Raw genomic sequence first — 16,070 nt, 5'->3', positions numbered from 1 at the left:
TCGCCTTTGTTTGTTCCTGAGAATTCCTCTTGTCATGATGTTCCAGATGTGGATTTCCTGTTATAAAATACAAAGAACTAAAAACAAGTTTCATTTAGAACTGCATTACTTGGGGTGCCTGGGTGGCTCAGTCAGTTAAGCATCCGACTTCAGCTCGGGTCATAATCTCACGGTTTATGGGTTCAAGCCCCGCATCAGGCTCTGTGCTGACAGCTCAGAGCCTGGAGCCTGCTTCAGATTCTGTATCTCCCTCTCTTTCTGCCCCTCCCTTGCTCATGCTTTGTCTTTGTCTGTCTCTCAAAAATGAATAAATGTTAAAAAAAAAAATTTAAAAACTGCATTTCTTTAATGCAGCTTGCCATTGCATTAACTGCAAGCATCTTTGACATTGTATTGTTGGTGATCTGATAAACATCTGAGCTCCTGCCAGACTAGATCTTCTTCGTCCTGAATTTATTTTTATGTATTTTTATTTCTGTAATGATTTATTTGTATACCTAATTATACAAACTGCATTCCTACCTATTCATTTTTATCATGCTGTTTTCAAATATTCTAGCCCAATTAGGGTCTTCTGAACTACATCCATTGCCATACCTGTCCCTTCCACCTTTATGCTACTTAAGCATATGCCTTTCATGCTTCTCCCAACTCATCGACGAAAAAAGTTGACCTAGAGGTACTCCTGGTACACTGCACTACTGAAGAATCTCTGGGTTGACCTCAGTCTCTCCACTGCCAGTGTTTCTTTATGATCTTTCTACTTGTTACTGTTGTCTCATAACTGCTCTGTCATCATGCCTGCTATTTCCCCACATTTTTCTAAGGTGTAATCAAAGACTTTATCAAAGGTCTTGTGAAAGTCAGAATTTACTCTGTTGTTTGAGATATCCTCTGCACTTGCAGAGGCAGGGTGAAAAAAGAATATGGGGCCCATTCGGCATGACTTGATTTTAGGAGACCTTTGTTGGCTTCTGGCTCTTCATTTCTAGGTACTCATCCCCATCTGTTCGATTATCTATCTGCAACAGTGAGCTTATCGTCTAAAATTTCCAGTCTTTTCCTTTTCCATATTGTTTAGGTGTGGACTTTTAGCTCCCAATATGCCACCATTTTTTAAATGTATTCTGTGAATATTTATTGGGTACCTCCTATATAGCCAGTAAGGGGCTGGGTACTGAGAATTCAGACACAGGACCTGCCCTAGGGCACTTGGTGTCAAACCCTGATAGGTCCCTTCATTATTCTGGTTTATAATTTGGGAGGCCTAGGGATTATAAATTATTTTCTGAACATTTTCTGGAAATAAGTAAGATAACTGGATTGTCAGTGTTAAATAGTTTGGTTGAGGTATTAAGGCGCTTTGACAACTAAATAGAGCATTATACTACATAGACTGTGTGTGTGAAACAGTCACTGGCTACTAGAGGGAAGGACCTGGAGGCAAAGTGGACTTCCGTTCTAACAAGCATTTTATTAACGTCTTTCTCCTTCAAGTACTTGTGCTTCGTGGAAGAAGAAACAAAATTGTTCCATGTGCTCTCTGCTCCTCACAGTTTTCAGTCTATTTACATTGGAATCACCAGCAAAATCTTCTGGGTTCCTCCTGACCATACATGTGTTCCCACATCAGCCATCAGAATTTTTGTAATTTGTGAGTTTAACACTGGGATCATTCTTCTTTTTAATTAACTTTATTTATTTATTTTGAGAGAGAGATGGGGGAGAGTGGCTGAGAGACAGAGAGAGAGAGAGAATCCGCACTGACAATGTGGAGCCTGATGCAAGGGCTTGAACTCACGAACCGTGAGATCATGACCTGAGCCAAAATCAACAGACGCTAAACTGACTGAGCCACCCACATGGCCACTGGGCTCATTCTTTTGTTGTGTCTTCAGTCCATGTCTCATCTCACCAAGACAGCATCCACCATGATTAGCCTTTTAAGATTCATATATAGCTCAGACTTGGCTTTTGGCCACAATACATTCTTCTAAAACAGCATTGTCCAACAGAAATATAATTCAGGCTTCATATTAATTTTATAATTTCTAATAGCCACATTAAAAAAGTAAGAAGAAGAGGTGACATCTATTTAAGTAACATTTTATTTAACTCAGTATATCCAAAATGATAGCATTTTAACATGTAATCAATATTAAAAATTATTGGTATTTTCATTCGTTTGTTGCACACCGAATCTTCAAAATTGGGTGTGTGTTTCACAGTACTACATCACTCAGAAGTCTTTGTATTTTAGCCTTTTTGTTGTGGTTGGACAGTCAATGATTTTATCATTTTTGAGAATAAGCCCATCATTGTAAACTGTTACCATTTTCATTTATCTGTATCTGTCTTTCCTAAACTCCAGTTCGGTATAATCCCTAGAATTCCTAACAGTTTCCCATATTTTATGAAGCTGTGGTTTCAACTGGCACAGAGTAGATTGTGCTTAATGTCATTGTGGCATGTATCACAATGTCTTGCCCACAATGGCTACTCATTAAATATTTGTTGAGTGCATTAGGTACTCTTTCATTCTAAAAAAATCACACATCTGTTTTCTTAGTTGAGTTTTTAAATCATCGTGAAATGGATAGGGGCAGTCTCTCCTTTATTACACAGAGAAAACTGATTCATTTAGTCAATGATTTACCCAGTCTCTTCTGGATTCTGTTCTCCTGACATTAGTTCAATTCAGCAAGTACTTACTAAGTTTCAGGTGTTTCTTCCTACAGTACAATACTATCTTCTTTAAAGATTAAGCCATAAAGCTGTTGATAAGATGCATTTTTGGTAGTTGTTACATAAAGAGTAATTGATTGTCTCTATCATTTGACCCAGCTAAGACTCCAGAGGTATAGTAGGAATCGTTATCTCCCAGCCATAAGAATCTAATAACAAACAAGGGAAATCTATACAGATCCTGACAGGGAAGTGTAGTCTGTAGAAAGACTACTTGCTTTTGGTCCTGGTTCTCCCCCCTCACTGTGTGTCTGAAGACCGGGTGTATAACTTCTCTGCATCTATGTCTCCATCAGAAAAATAAGAATAATAGTAATCATTCCATCTACCTTACCAGGACATGTTAAGGATCAAATGACATACTGCTTGTAGTGATGTTCTGTAACTGTAAAGTACTTTTTAAATATTAAGGATTTTTAAAAATCTATTATTATTAAAAATGGAAATTGCCAGTATGGCCAAGTGGCTAGAAATTTTTATTACATTTTATAACCTCCAACTAATCTAGATTAAGAAACCATAATCATAGGCACTTTTGAAATAAAATTTTACAAATTCTTTCTCCGATTATGAGATTCAGAATATCTTGTTTCAGTCACTTCTGTTTTCAGTACTCAGTGAGCATATAATATCAGATGTGCTGCAGGTTGCCTTATTCTCTCAAATTCTAAGTGGCCATACTAACCCTGAGCCACCAGAAGTGACCATTACCATTCACAGAATCTCACAGAATTTCATGAAATGCAAGTATATGTCAGGCTAGTTCTTTCCTACAAGTCACAGATTGACAGATCATTATCCAGCTATGAATGGGCATACCACAATTGCCAAAACCTCTTCCTGTGGCCTAATGTTGACTCTCCACTTCCCCATTCATGTCCCACTAAATGCTAACCCGGTGACTACGGGAAAGTTAGAGTTTGTCAGTGGTCTGCTGTTATTCAGACGAAGCATGTGACATCTCAGTTGTTTTCTGTCCATCTCTGTCCTGCAAAGTAAGAGAATTATTGCTGATTTGTACTCTCTGAAAGTTTCTGCAATTAAAAAGAAAAAAAAAACTGTTATAGAAAAGCTTAGATCATTCTTTTACCATTTTCCATAATAAGATTTGAAATTCATCCAGATGCATATGGGAATATTATCTTCTCCTCTAATTTATTTTTAAAGACATACTTTACCAAAGTAGTGTGGCTTATATGCCTTTCTGAATATCTGATAAGATTAGTCTCAGGGTTCACAAATATGGAGAAGCTGGGTGTGTTGTCTTTTTTTTTCTAGAATCCGTTGACAGATTTTCTCTGACATTTTCCTTAGTGTTGGTCTTTGTTAAATATATTTTAAAGAAAAAGGATGAAATCTGAAATCTCTCAGCTATTAGATATTGTGGCTATTTGGTATATTTTTAATAAGACTTACATGTATTGGCATCAATGAATACCTTCAAAAGGTATGGTAGAGATGGATGGAAATAATATGTTTGGAATGTTTTGCTTCTTTTCATGTGAACATAATAATGTTTTATAATGTCAAGATTGAAGGGTTAGACCAGGAGTCAAAAAACTATGTCCTGTAGGACAAATCAGCCCCATTGCCTGTTTGTATAAATTAAGGTTTATTGGAGCATAAACTTGCTCCTCTGTTACATGTTGTCTTTGGTTGCTTTCTGCTACAATGGCTTGAGTAGTTGGGACAGAGTATATAGCCTGCTAATCCTAAATTAATTGACCAGCTGTTTCTTCGAAGAAAAAGTTTGCCAACTCCGGGGCTAGGCCATTAACAATTAGTCTGGTGAGTGAAAAAGGTAGCGCAAGGAGTGGTGTATTCCGTGTATACAGCTTTTGGATGTCTCTAGAAGTCTGGTCTACATTAGCTAAAAAACATGCAGGTATTCTTAATACTGTGTATGAGGTGCGCAGAATATGCTCCCAACTATTTTCCTATTGTAACTTGAAGCAAAAACAACCAAATATGGTATCCTAGTAATGTTCTCTGCACAGAATTTATGTCTTAAGTGTTCCTTTCCTCCCTCCCAATCATTGCAGAGAACCCTTTGCTAAGGGGAAGAAGGAAAAAAAAATAAGATTGTTTGTTCAAAGTATCATAAAATTCTGTACGGCCATTTCATCTGTTTTAAAAATATCTGAGTATTGCAATAAAATCTAATGCCAGGGACAGAGATCTGCAAATTCTATATTTGACCAAGAATCTCACTTATTTGAGAGTGATGCTTTGTGGAAAATCCTGTAACCGATGAAGAACCTGCATCACCTGTTTCCACTTTCTTATGTTACCATAAAGAGCAGCTGTGTGCCAGGCCAGTTTTCTTCTCCATCATTTACCCTCACCTCCCTGACCGTGGTCCCTGGCTCGCTCCTGTCAACGGGCCACTCTGTCCATGCTAAGCCCCTTCTTAAGAGCTCAGCTCTGGACCACCTTGTCTCTGCCCATTGCCTACTTCTCAGTCTGGACCAGTATTGGCACCATCCCAGAAACCCTCCCTGCATGATCCTGGTGTGCAGTGCTCTGTGCCACCATCAGTGAAGGCCACCCTGAGTGCATCCTTTCACTCTCAGAACTTCATCCATACCTCTGAATGTCATCTCTGGGATGGCAGTGTAGACAAGGAAATGGAACCACAGTATCATCAGCATCCCTGGAATCATCCTATTTCTTGGTCAGATGTATCTTACCACATATTATTACTTAGCTTTTTATGTCTTTAGGACAAGGAAACAAACACTTTATAAATTCCTCATAGACAAGGAGCCATTTATTCTTTGTAAATCTATTCATTGCACTTCACTGTGAGCCTGCTATGTGGTAGGCACAGTGTCGTTGTTGGGGACAAAGATATCGATTAGGTCTTGAGCCCAGGAACATTCAGCACTGCAGAACCATCAATAAATATTTGTTAAATCACTAAATAAAAATTTAGAATTTCCCATGCAGTTTGGTGCAATTGCGACTGGGACTTTGCAGCCTGCATGTGTCTTTCCTTATGATATAGAATAGTCTGATCAAAGAAGACAAAGGTGGCAGTGACTCAGTAGCTTTCAAGTGCTCGGGAGCATCCCAGCCACTGAATCATTTGCTCAGACAGGATTTATAAGAACAGAATTGATGGGGCGCCTGGGTGGCGCAGTCGGTTAAGCGTCCGACTTCAGCCAGGTCACGATCTCGCGGTCCGTGAGTTCGAGCCCCGCGTCAGGCTCTGGGCTGATGGCTCGGAGCCTGGAGCCTGTTTCCGATTCTGTGTCTCCCTCTCTCTCTGCCCCTCCCCCGTTCATGCTCTGTCTCTCTCTGTCCCAAAAATAAATAAAAAACGTTGAAAAAAAACTAAAAAAAAAAAAGAACAGAATTGAGCAATTGTTAAATAAGTACTACCTTTTTCCACAGCAGATAATAAAACAGAAATGCTAAATGTCAAAGAATTGGAAATACAGGAGTTAAATAAATGTAAGGAAAAGCATAGCACAAGTAGCTATACTGAAAATGCAAGCTGTGGCCAGGAGCCTGGTTGAGGGCAGGATGAGGATGTGTGGCACGGTGGCTCTTGGTAAGTGAGGCACAAAGAGATGTGGTCAAGAGGTTGCAGGGCAGCGTGGGGAGAGAGCAACTGTTCAAGAGAAGGAGAAATAGGAAAAATAATAGAGCATCTTTCCTCCATGCATGGGATCACCAGAGAAGGTGAGCAAGCACACACAGAAGAGTGCCCTGAGAGGGTAATTAATTCTGTCCCAGGGCCCGGACAGTTGTGGCCAGCCAGCATCAGGGACTTTTCATCCAGCTTATATCAGTTGCAGGCTAGGAGCCCAATCTCAAATTCATAGTAAACTCCACGTCTTTTAGAGCAACTTGCACCAACCCAATTTAGCTGCCTTAATTTCCTTTTTCTGAATGGACCGCATACAAGCCCACACCTAATTTTCACAGACACTAGTGTCTTAGATTGCTTTGTGTTCCATGCAGCCTCATCCCGTGCATTAAATAGAGTTTTCAGAAAATAAATATTTCATCTCATTCGTTGGTTGCTAATACTTTGTATCGTGATCTTTGAGTTACATATTCAGTGGTTATGACAAAATGTTTTTTGAAGCATTCATTGAAATATTTATTAAAACTTGAAGAAATGATTCTGAATACCTTCCATTTTTTAGTGACACATAAGAATGGCTTGGTTGAAACCATTCCAAAAGTTCTAAAATTCTGAGAAATAAAGAAGTCGTATTTTAATCACTTAACATTTTAGATTGCTTTTTAATTGAAATGTAAACACAGTAAAATGTATTTAATGAAATATAATAGTCTGTTTACTGCATGGTAGTGTGTGCTAATCAAATCAGGAAGTATTGGGGATTATTTCTCAAAATAGGCTCCAGGCAGGACTCTGGTTCACCTGTGTTCCAACTTCCATCTCCTGTTTTCTCGCCTACTGTGCTCTGCAATCATAGTTGATGGTATGGATAGTAACTTCAGGCAGTACAAGATTATAAACCATCGAATAACAGTAATACATTTTTCAGTGACTTTTTCTTACGTTATTTTGATAATCAGTGAACAAAACAGAGTTTTCTGGTTATTATTAACTAGAATATTTCTATTCATCAAGGTTGTAGTCCACCAAATTGTTCTTGTTCTAATCTGGTGGACCTATAAGGGTGTTTTCATCTCCTGTCTACTACTGACAGACAAACACCTTGGTAAAGCAACGAATACTTTAAGTTGGCATTAAAGTACCATGTGAACACGTCCCATTCAGTCACTTCAGGAGCCAGCATGAAACACTGAAGGAATCTTTCTTTGTGTACAGGTCTCTTAAATCACCTCTCTTCCCCAGTTTGCAAAGTCAGCACTTTATTTAAAAGGGTCAAAACCCTTCCCTTATACAGTAAGTCTGTATCTTCCAGAAATAAGTCAGGTGCTTCACAAAATAGGTTAAAGCTGCGGCAACAAAGTACAGAAGATACAGAGCTTAAACGTCTCTCTCAGTCATGAATTATTCATGGAGCTTGACCCCCTTTTCTCTTCCTTAGCCATATGATTGCATTTATTTCAAATTATGTCCCCCTCATCCTCAAACGTGTAATTAGATGGTCGAGTCTCCTACTCTCGTAGCAATCACATGACATTTTCTTGAAGCACTGTTCTAATGCTATTGTTTGATAATCATTCATTCTCGTGTCCCCCTTCACTCAAGAGTGAGCCTCGTCAGGGCTGCGACCATATCTTATTCTCCTTTTACATGCCTAGTGCCGTGCATGTCTCCTGATATGCTCTAAGTTTGCTGACTTTTCTGGGTCTTAATTTGGAATTCACTTTCATAAAGGTGTTCACCCCAGGCAGATAGTTTGTTTATTTGTGTACTAATTTCAATATAATAGAGTCTCACTCTATTTTCTTTCTTCACAAATCAGGGAGAAATATTCCGAATGCCAGACTAATGCTTTTATAAATATCCTCTTCTCTTGAGCCCACATATCCTCACTAATTCCCCTACCATAATTTCCCCAGCCTAGCATGCTGTCCCCCACAGCTAGTGTTTGGGACGAGCTCTATTTCAGGCATAGCATGTAGGAGACTGGACTTTGGGTGGCCCAAACTGGACATACTGACTTGTGACTATTCTCTTTCTTTTAACTTGATTTCTGCCATTCCTTCAAAGGTTTGGGGAAGATGATGAATTTTGCCTTTTTCTGAAAATAACTGCATGAACAACTAGAATCATTGCTTATTTTTATCTTCTGGCCTACTTTTTCTCACACAAAAAAGAGGTGAAATAAAGTGGGTGCTCCATCATATGTAAATATATCTTACATATATCTAAAAACTACTTATATCCATAAATATATATTTATCATAGATAAACATTTATAGGTACTTGTATCTTTTTTTTAATGTTTGTTTATTTTTGAGAGAGAGAGGCAGAACATGAGCAGGGGAGGGACAGAGAAAGAGGGAGACACAGAATCCGAAGGAGGCTTTAGGATCTGAGCTGTCAGCACAGAGCCTGACATGGGGCTCGAACTCACAGACCATAAGATCATGACCTAAGCTGAAGTCAGACGCTTAACCAACTGAGCCACCCAGGCGCCCCAGTACTTGTATCTTTTTTTTTTTTTTTTTTTTTTTTTTGCTAATGAGAAGGCTTTTTAATTTATTTATTTTTTAAATTTACATCCAAGTTGGTTAGCTGTAGTGCAACAATGATTTCAGGAGTAGATTCCTTAATGCCCTTTACCCATTTAGCCCATGCCCCCTCCCATAGCCCCTCTAGTAACCCTCTGTTTGTTCTCCATATGTAAGAGTCTCTTATGTTTTGTCCCCTCCCTGTTTTTATATTATTTTTGCTTCCCTTCCTTTGTGTTCATCTGTGTCTTAACGTCCTCACATGAGTGAAGTCATATGATATTCATCTTTCTCTGACTAATTTCGCTTAGCATAATACCCTGTGGTTCCATCCACGTAGTTGCAAATGGCAAGATTTCATTTTTATGATTGCTGAGTAATACTCCATTGTATATATATACCACATCTTCTTTATCCATTTATCCACTGATGGACATTTGGGCTCTTTCCATACTTTCACTATTGTTTATAGGTACTTATATCTTAAGTAAATATATATTTATAGGGATTTGTAGATTTTATTTGGATATATATCTTATAATGAGACCTTTGCTTACTCTTATCAACATCAAATAAATATCACAACAGCTGCTTCCATGAGTTCACGGGGCTTCTCTTTTTAGTAATTAAAAGTGGTGAGACTATTGATTGCTGCCTACTGCAAAAGGAATAAGATTGAATGATACATTTTCTTCATAAATTAGCCCTAATGGCTTTGAGATTTCAGATAAGGCAATTCCACTGCTTTTACATGAAACGCTAACAGCTTCATTAGAACTATATTTTGCTAGGGTGCCTGGGTGGTCAGTTAAGCAACCAACTCTTGATTTCAGCTCAGGTCACGATCTCACAGTTCATGAGATCAGGCCCCGTATCGGGCTCTGTGTTGACAGCTCAGAGCCTTCTTGGGACTCTCTCTATTTGCCTCTCTCTCTCTCAAAATAAATAAATACTAAAAAAAAATTTTTAATTAAAAAAATTTAAAACCCTGTATTTTACTGACACTTTTGGAGAGTCTTGGTGCTATGAACAGGTCTAAAATGGGCATGTCACTTCTCACCATGGTCAGGATATATTTCCCTGGGCCAGTATCTGGATCATCTTGAAAATAGGATCCAGTTCCAAACCACTTGAGAATGGATCCAAGCTGGTTTGTTTTGTTTTGTTTGTTTTGTTTTGTTTTGTTTTGTTTTGTTTTGTTTTGTTTTGTTTAAGCAGAGTGGGAAGGGGGATTACTTTGCCTTCTTCAGATTAACACCCTGTCCCTGTTCTGGTGGGCAGAGATGACTACCTCCTTCTTGTTTCTACATCTGAGAACTTCTTGGCGGTAAATATGAGGCACTTTCCTTTTGGAGAAGGGAAAAGAATGTTTGATGGTTAGGTGTATTAATGACTAGAGTCAGCATATAACCAAATGAATATCTGGTAGTAGCAGAGTGATACAGGAAGTTATTTGTTCTAAGGTATAAGCAACAGAACTCCAGCACAGAAGAAAGAGCACATTTATACTGAATTCTTCCAGCAATAAGTGAAGCCTCTGCTGATTCTGAAAACAACTTGAGAGTCAATTAAAACATAGTGATAGGAGTCTTGCCCAAGAATCTGAATTGAAATAAACACATGTGATAGTCATCTTGTTTTATGCCTAATGTAGTTTATCTTCAGGAAAGTGTCTCAGGCTTTATTTTGAACCAGTCAGAAAAAAAATCAGATTGACAGTATTTCCTATATCTTAACCTATGCTGTTCAGAAAAAAGGAATTCACAATATCAAATACTGCAAGGGAGATGAAGGCAAATGAGAATATAGTCCCGTGAATTGTGTATGTGTTCTTCAACTGTGAAATGAGAGAATTGGAATAACTATCAGTGATAGCTTCTAGCTCTAAAGTTTCTTCTTATTAATATTTTAAAATTCCTTGATTCTGTGATTTCACAGTTATAAGGGAGTTGGTCACCTTCCAGTGAGGAATTTTCACAGAATGATCCCTGCAAAAAATTCTGAGGGGGTGGGAGGTAACAAGTGGGTAGTGGGCAAGAAGAGCTGATAGACACAGGCGATTGATTTAAAAAGTGTGCAGAGTATAGAAAGAATGAAGATCATCACTAGATTGAATATGGTATCACGTGAAGATTTTTATAGAATACTGGACATCTGTGCTTCCTTTTAGAGCCAGAGGGAGAGTACTTGTAGGTGTTAGTGAGGTACTCATGAATTAAAGAAGAGAGCTTTTCAGAGAGCCAGAGGAGGGGAGGCAGGTATCCAGTGTTGGTTCTAGTTAGGTGACTTTTCTGGTACTGTGACTCCCTGAGTCAGTGGTAAAGGAAGAGACTGAGGATACTGATGATGGGAACAGGAGAGAACTGAGAAAGCAGGGCCCCGGGATTAGCAGCCAGTTGGAAGGACAACCTTCTCAAAGTGGGAAATTTATCCTTCTAAAATATGAGGCACAGAGAAAAGAAAGAATGCAAGACTGGGATGGAGGGATGTGTGCACGTGACAGAGACATATATCTGATAGAGTTTCTTAGCAAGAAAAGCATGGCCATACTTGACAGGCTGTGAGAATTTCATTGGGATTTGGGTGAGAGATTTCAGGGAATGAGAACAGAGCAATGACAGGACCTCATGTCCTTTGAGCAATGGTCAGTGAACTGTAGTCACTTCCTGGGGACCTGGATCATTTAATAACAGTGATCCAGTTCATGTATTGTGTGGTGACGGCACAAATTGGTGTATCTCTTTTTCTGAATGGGTAGTAGCAAAATTCTCCTGATGTCCTTGGGACCCCAAACCAGTATCCATAATTATCCTCTATCATATAAGACTTCAAAGAAAACTGAAAACCAGAAAAATTAAGTGACTTGCCCAGGGCCACAGTAAGTTTTCATCATGGGCAAGAATAGAGATACATCTTCTGTTTTATGTCCTAATGTTCTCTGCTTTAATTGATTTTATACGAGGGAACAATAATAAGGCAGTGTGGTCTGAAGAATAAAAGCTGTGAACTAGGCTTACCTTGGCTTTAGCCTTGGCTTTGTCACTGACCTTGGGATGACTCTGTCAGTATCCCTAGGCCTCAGATTATTTATTAATAAAGATTTTCCAATTTAAGACCTAGGTCTGAAAGAATGTATAGCAGCTTCAAGGACCAATTTTATTAACCGGCTTTTAGCAGTTTGGAGGTTTTAAAAGGAAGAAAAGTTTATCATGACAAGAAACCATTTAGTAATGAGTTAACCAGTTAAAAGATTAGTGCCTTCTCAGATATTGCTGTCTCGTGCCATTAGTGCCTTCCTCACCAAACTAATGCAATGAAAGAAGAGTACCAAAGCAGTGCAAGTCAGTTGCCAACTGAAATTGTACATATGATATACAATATGCAAGATTTCGGGAAGTCAGTGAAAGTGATATTGGGGCACTGCTCAAGACAAAACCAAAACCATTGCCAGAGGAGGAGTTGGCAGGCCATTTTTTTTTTTTGGCAGGCCATTTAACAATTGGAAAATGGGAAATCAGCAAGGATGGTCACATAATAAGTACATCAAAAAGGAAAGATAGGAATTTCAAAGGAATGTGAGGGACCCTTGGGAAAATGCTGATGCCCTCAAATAATTGTTCGTTTTCTGTAAAATGGTCATATATACTACCACTCAGTTTTGAAGAAAATTATACAACCCTCCCCCAATCAACACTTCATTCGTTTAAAGTTTGTTCTAAGAATTAGAACATAGTTGCAGTTATAACCTAAATTTGATTAAATGGAAAATAAAATAGATTCATTTTCATGAATTTTATTTCATTTCTCAAGGTAAAGTCTTGATTGACCCATTTTCTATGAAATTTACATTCCATTTTAAGTGGATTCACTTGATTTTTATCTTGTTTTTCATTTTTCAAAAGTTTTTAATTTAAATTCCAGTTAGTTAACATGTAGTGTAATATTAGACTCAGTAGTAGATTTTTGTGACACATCACTTGCATATAACACCCAGTTCTCATCATAAGGGCCCTTTTTAATACCCATCACCCATTTAACCCATCCTCCCACCTACCTCCCCTCAGTTTGTTCTCTCTAGTTAAGAGTCTGTTTTATGGTTTGCCTGTCTTTTTTTTTCTCTATATATTCATCTGTTTTATTTCTTAAATTCCACATGTGAGTGAAATCACGTGGTATTTGTCTTTCCCTGACTTATTTCGCTCAGCACAATACGCTAGCTCCGTCCACATCGTTGCAAATGGCAAGATTTTCATTCTTTTTTACTCAATGGCTGAGTAACATTCCATTGTGTGTGTGTGTGTGTGTGTGTGTGTGTGTGTGCATCTCACCACTTCTTTATCCATTCATCAGTCGTTGGGACAGTTGGGCTCTTTCCATACTTTTGGCTATTGTTGATGGCGCTGCTATAACAGGTGCACATGACCCTTCAAATCAGCATTTTTGTATCCTTTGGGTAAATACCTCATAGTGCAATTGCTGGATCATAGGTAGTTCTATTTTTAACTTTTTGAGGAGCCTCCATACTGTTTTCCAGAATGGCTGCACCAATTTGCATTTCACCAACAGTGTAAAAGGATTCATTTTTCTCCACATCTTTGCCAACACTTGTTGTTTCCTGTGTTGTTAATTTTAGCCATTCTGACAGGTGTGAGGTGGTAGCTCATTGTGGTTTTGATTTGCATTTCCCTGATGATGAGTGATGTTGAGCATCTTTTCATGTGTCTGTCAGCCATGTGGGTATCTTCTTTGGAAAAATGTCTATTCATGTCTTCTGCCCATTTCCTCAGTGGATTATTTGTTTTTTGGATGTTGAGTTTGATGAGTTCTTTACAGACTTTGGATACTAACCCTTTCTCTTGTATGTCATTTGCAAAAATCTTCTCCCATTCTGAAGGTTACCTTTTAGTTTTGTTACTTGTTTGTTGGATTCACTTTAAATGGCCCTTTCTTGGTGGCAATGTGCCTTTGAATAGGAGGACCTCCTGTACTCAGAATGTAAAATTAGGTATGTTTTTCTCTGACTTTCTAAATCCTATCTGTATAACCTTGGACTAGAACAAATCAAGCAAAGGAGTTGGGGTTGAGCAGGTGGGATTATTAACAGCATCAATGGCCAGCCTCCAGCCAAGGAGTAAAGGGAGCCTGTGTGTTAGGTCAGGGACTCAAGCTGACATGATTGGCCATGAGATTCAACTGGTGGAGATTCTTGGTTCAGTATGGACCAAGTAAAAGGAAAGAATCCAAGTATTTGGAGGATTTATGTTTTCTTCATGGAGTTAATTTTTTTAAGTTTATTTATTTATTTTGAGAGAGAGAGAGAGACTGCACACATGTGCACACAAGCAGGAGAGGGGCAAAGAGGGAGAGAGAATCCCAAGAAGGCTCTACACTTATCAGTGCAGAGCCCAACACGGGGCTCAAACTCATGAATCATGAGATCATGACCTAAGCCAAGATCAAGAGTAAGATGTTTAACCAACTGAGCCACCCAAGTGCCCCCATGGTGTTAATTTTTGTTTTCCTTTCAGAGTTTACCTTGTGTTTTCACATTGTTTATCACATAAGGAGACAGGGGTCCTTCCCTCTTCCTCCTATTGGGAAGGGTTTGATAGATTCTATTCTTTGCTCAGCAGGCAGAGAAGTGCTTACAGTGGGGAAGTACTTTAACATAGAGTGTTTTAACCAGATACAAGAGATGCATGCTTTCTTGACTGGAGGCAGAACAACTGAGAAACAATTTGAAAATAACCAGTTGGTTCAAACTAGTGAATTTACATTGATTCACATTCATATGAGAGCTTTTCCTTTAATCAGCCTAATCCCCCCAAATCTCATGGGGGAAGTGGCAGTTAATATCTTTCAAGGCAGCCCATCTTGCTGTTCAGATGGAAGTCTTTTTCTAGCCAATTTCTATGTCGCCTGACAGATAATAAAACTAATCCTCTTTTGGGTTTCTTGCTAGCCATGTACTTTATTAATTCTAAGGGTTCCACGAGATGGTTATGGTTACTGGTTTCAGATGCCAGAGGGATTTTGCTACTGCCCATTCAGAGCATATATACCAGTTTGGGCAATCACAAAACAATATACAAACTGAGTTGTGGGTGTTTATGGTCACGTTTTCCAAGCAGTGTTCATAGCTCACTGGCCATTGGCTTGAAGGACAGAATTTTGAAGTTTTCCCTCTTCCCATTTTGGTGGTACCATCTAAATGATGTGTGTCAATTGGGTCCCCTGAGAAGCAGATACTGAGATGGAGTTAGGAGTGCAGAAGTTTATTAGGTGGTTATGCCTATCAAAGATAAAGAGAAGGAAGCAGGAGTGATGCAGACAGAACTTGAAACAGCGATGTAGATCTGACAGCTTTGGCCAGCCCAACAGAGAGCTCCAGAGCAATGAGTACCTGAGAGAGGAGTCCTGGGTCGGGAAGAAATAGACAGATCAGTACCCCTGCATGTTCAGTCATTGCTGGAGAGCCACCCAGGCCTCAGCTCAAACACTGTGGCAGATTCTGAAGGTGCTGCTGCTGGAGCCAGCTAACTACATGCCTCATGGCTGATAGAAGTTCTTTCTTTTGTTTTAAATGTTTATTTTTTGAAAGAGACACAGAGACAGAATGCCCGCGGGGTAGGGGCAGAGAAAGAGAGGGAGACACAGAATCCGAAGCTGGCTCCAGGCTCTGAGCTGTTACAGCAGAGCCCTGGTGTGGGTCTTGAACTCACGGACTGTGAGATCATGACCTGAGTCAAAGTCAGACACTTAAAACTGACTGAGCCACCCAGGCGCCCCAGAGGTTCTTTCTTGAGGGGAGATCTGAATGGCACACCTCCTTGGTTTAACTTATGCCACTGTAAATACCAAACCATTCAAATGAACAACTCCTTGAGGCACAAAAGACCCACACACATGAAAATGGCATCGTTTGGCAGTCTATCGTTTATAAACTTCAGTAGTCAGCAGGGTTCATCAGATTGTATTTTGGGAACACACATTGCTTTGCTTTCTTATAAAATTAATTTTATTCTGAGGAACAGTGATGATAAAGAACTCGTCCTTTATCAAACAGTTTGGTTTAAAAAGTTGTTTAGCAGTAGGACAAAACAAAACAAAGAAGCAATTAGCTTTATATTTAGTGATCTATCTATATGCATTTGGAGCACATTTCTGGAATAATTCAAAAGGGCCAATCCATTTTATGC

At 39.0% G+C, this 16,070-nt stretch overlaps 1 protein-coding gene across 3 annotated transcripts in view; it reads left to right on the top strand.

The window, feature by feature from the left end:
- CERS6 (ceramide synthase 6) overlaps positions 1–16,070 on the top strand; it is a 325,119-nt gene that overhangs the window by 273,053 nt on the left and 35,996 nt on the right. Inside the window, exon 9 of one of the 3 annotated variants that reach the window (XM_060624845.3) lies at positions 1,498–4,936. The exons of the other annotated variants lie outside the window; for them this stretch is intronic. Within the exon in view, the coding sequence (XP_060480828.1) occupies positions 1,498–1,651 (154 nt within the window). The 3' untranslated portion in view covers positions 1,652–4,936. Of the gene's footprint in view, positions 1–1,497; positions 4,937–16,070 lie in introns of those variants that run through there. 3 annotated transcript variants of the gene reach the window in all.

This window comes from Panthera onca, chromosome C1, assembly GCF_046562875.1.
Source record: "Panthera onca isolate mPanOnc1 chromosome C1, mPanOnc1 haplotype 2, whole genome shotgun sequence".
Classification (NCBI taxonomy): domain Eukaryota; kingdom Metazoa; phylum Chordata; class Mammalia; order Carnivora; family Felidae; genus Panthera; species Panthera onca.
Note: the sequence above shows the minus strand (reverse complement) of the source record. Positions and strands in the feature narration are given on the sequence as shown.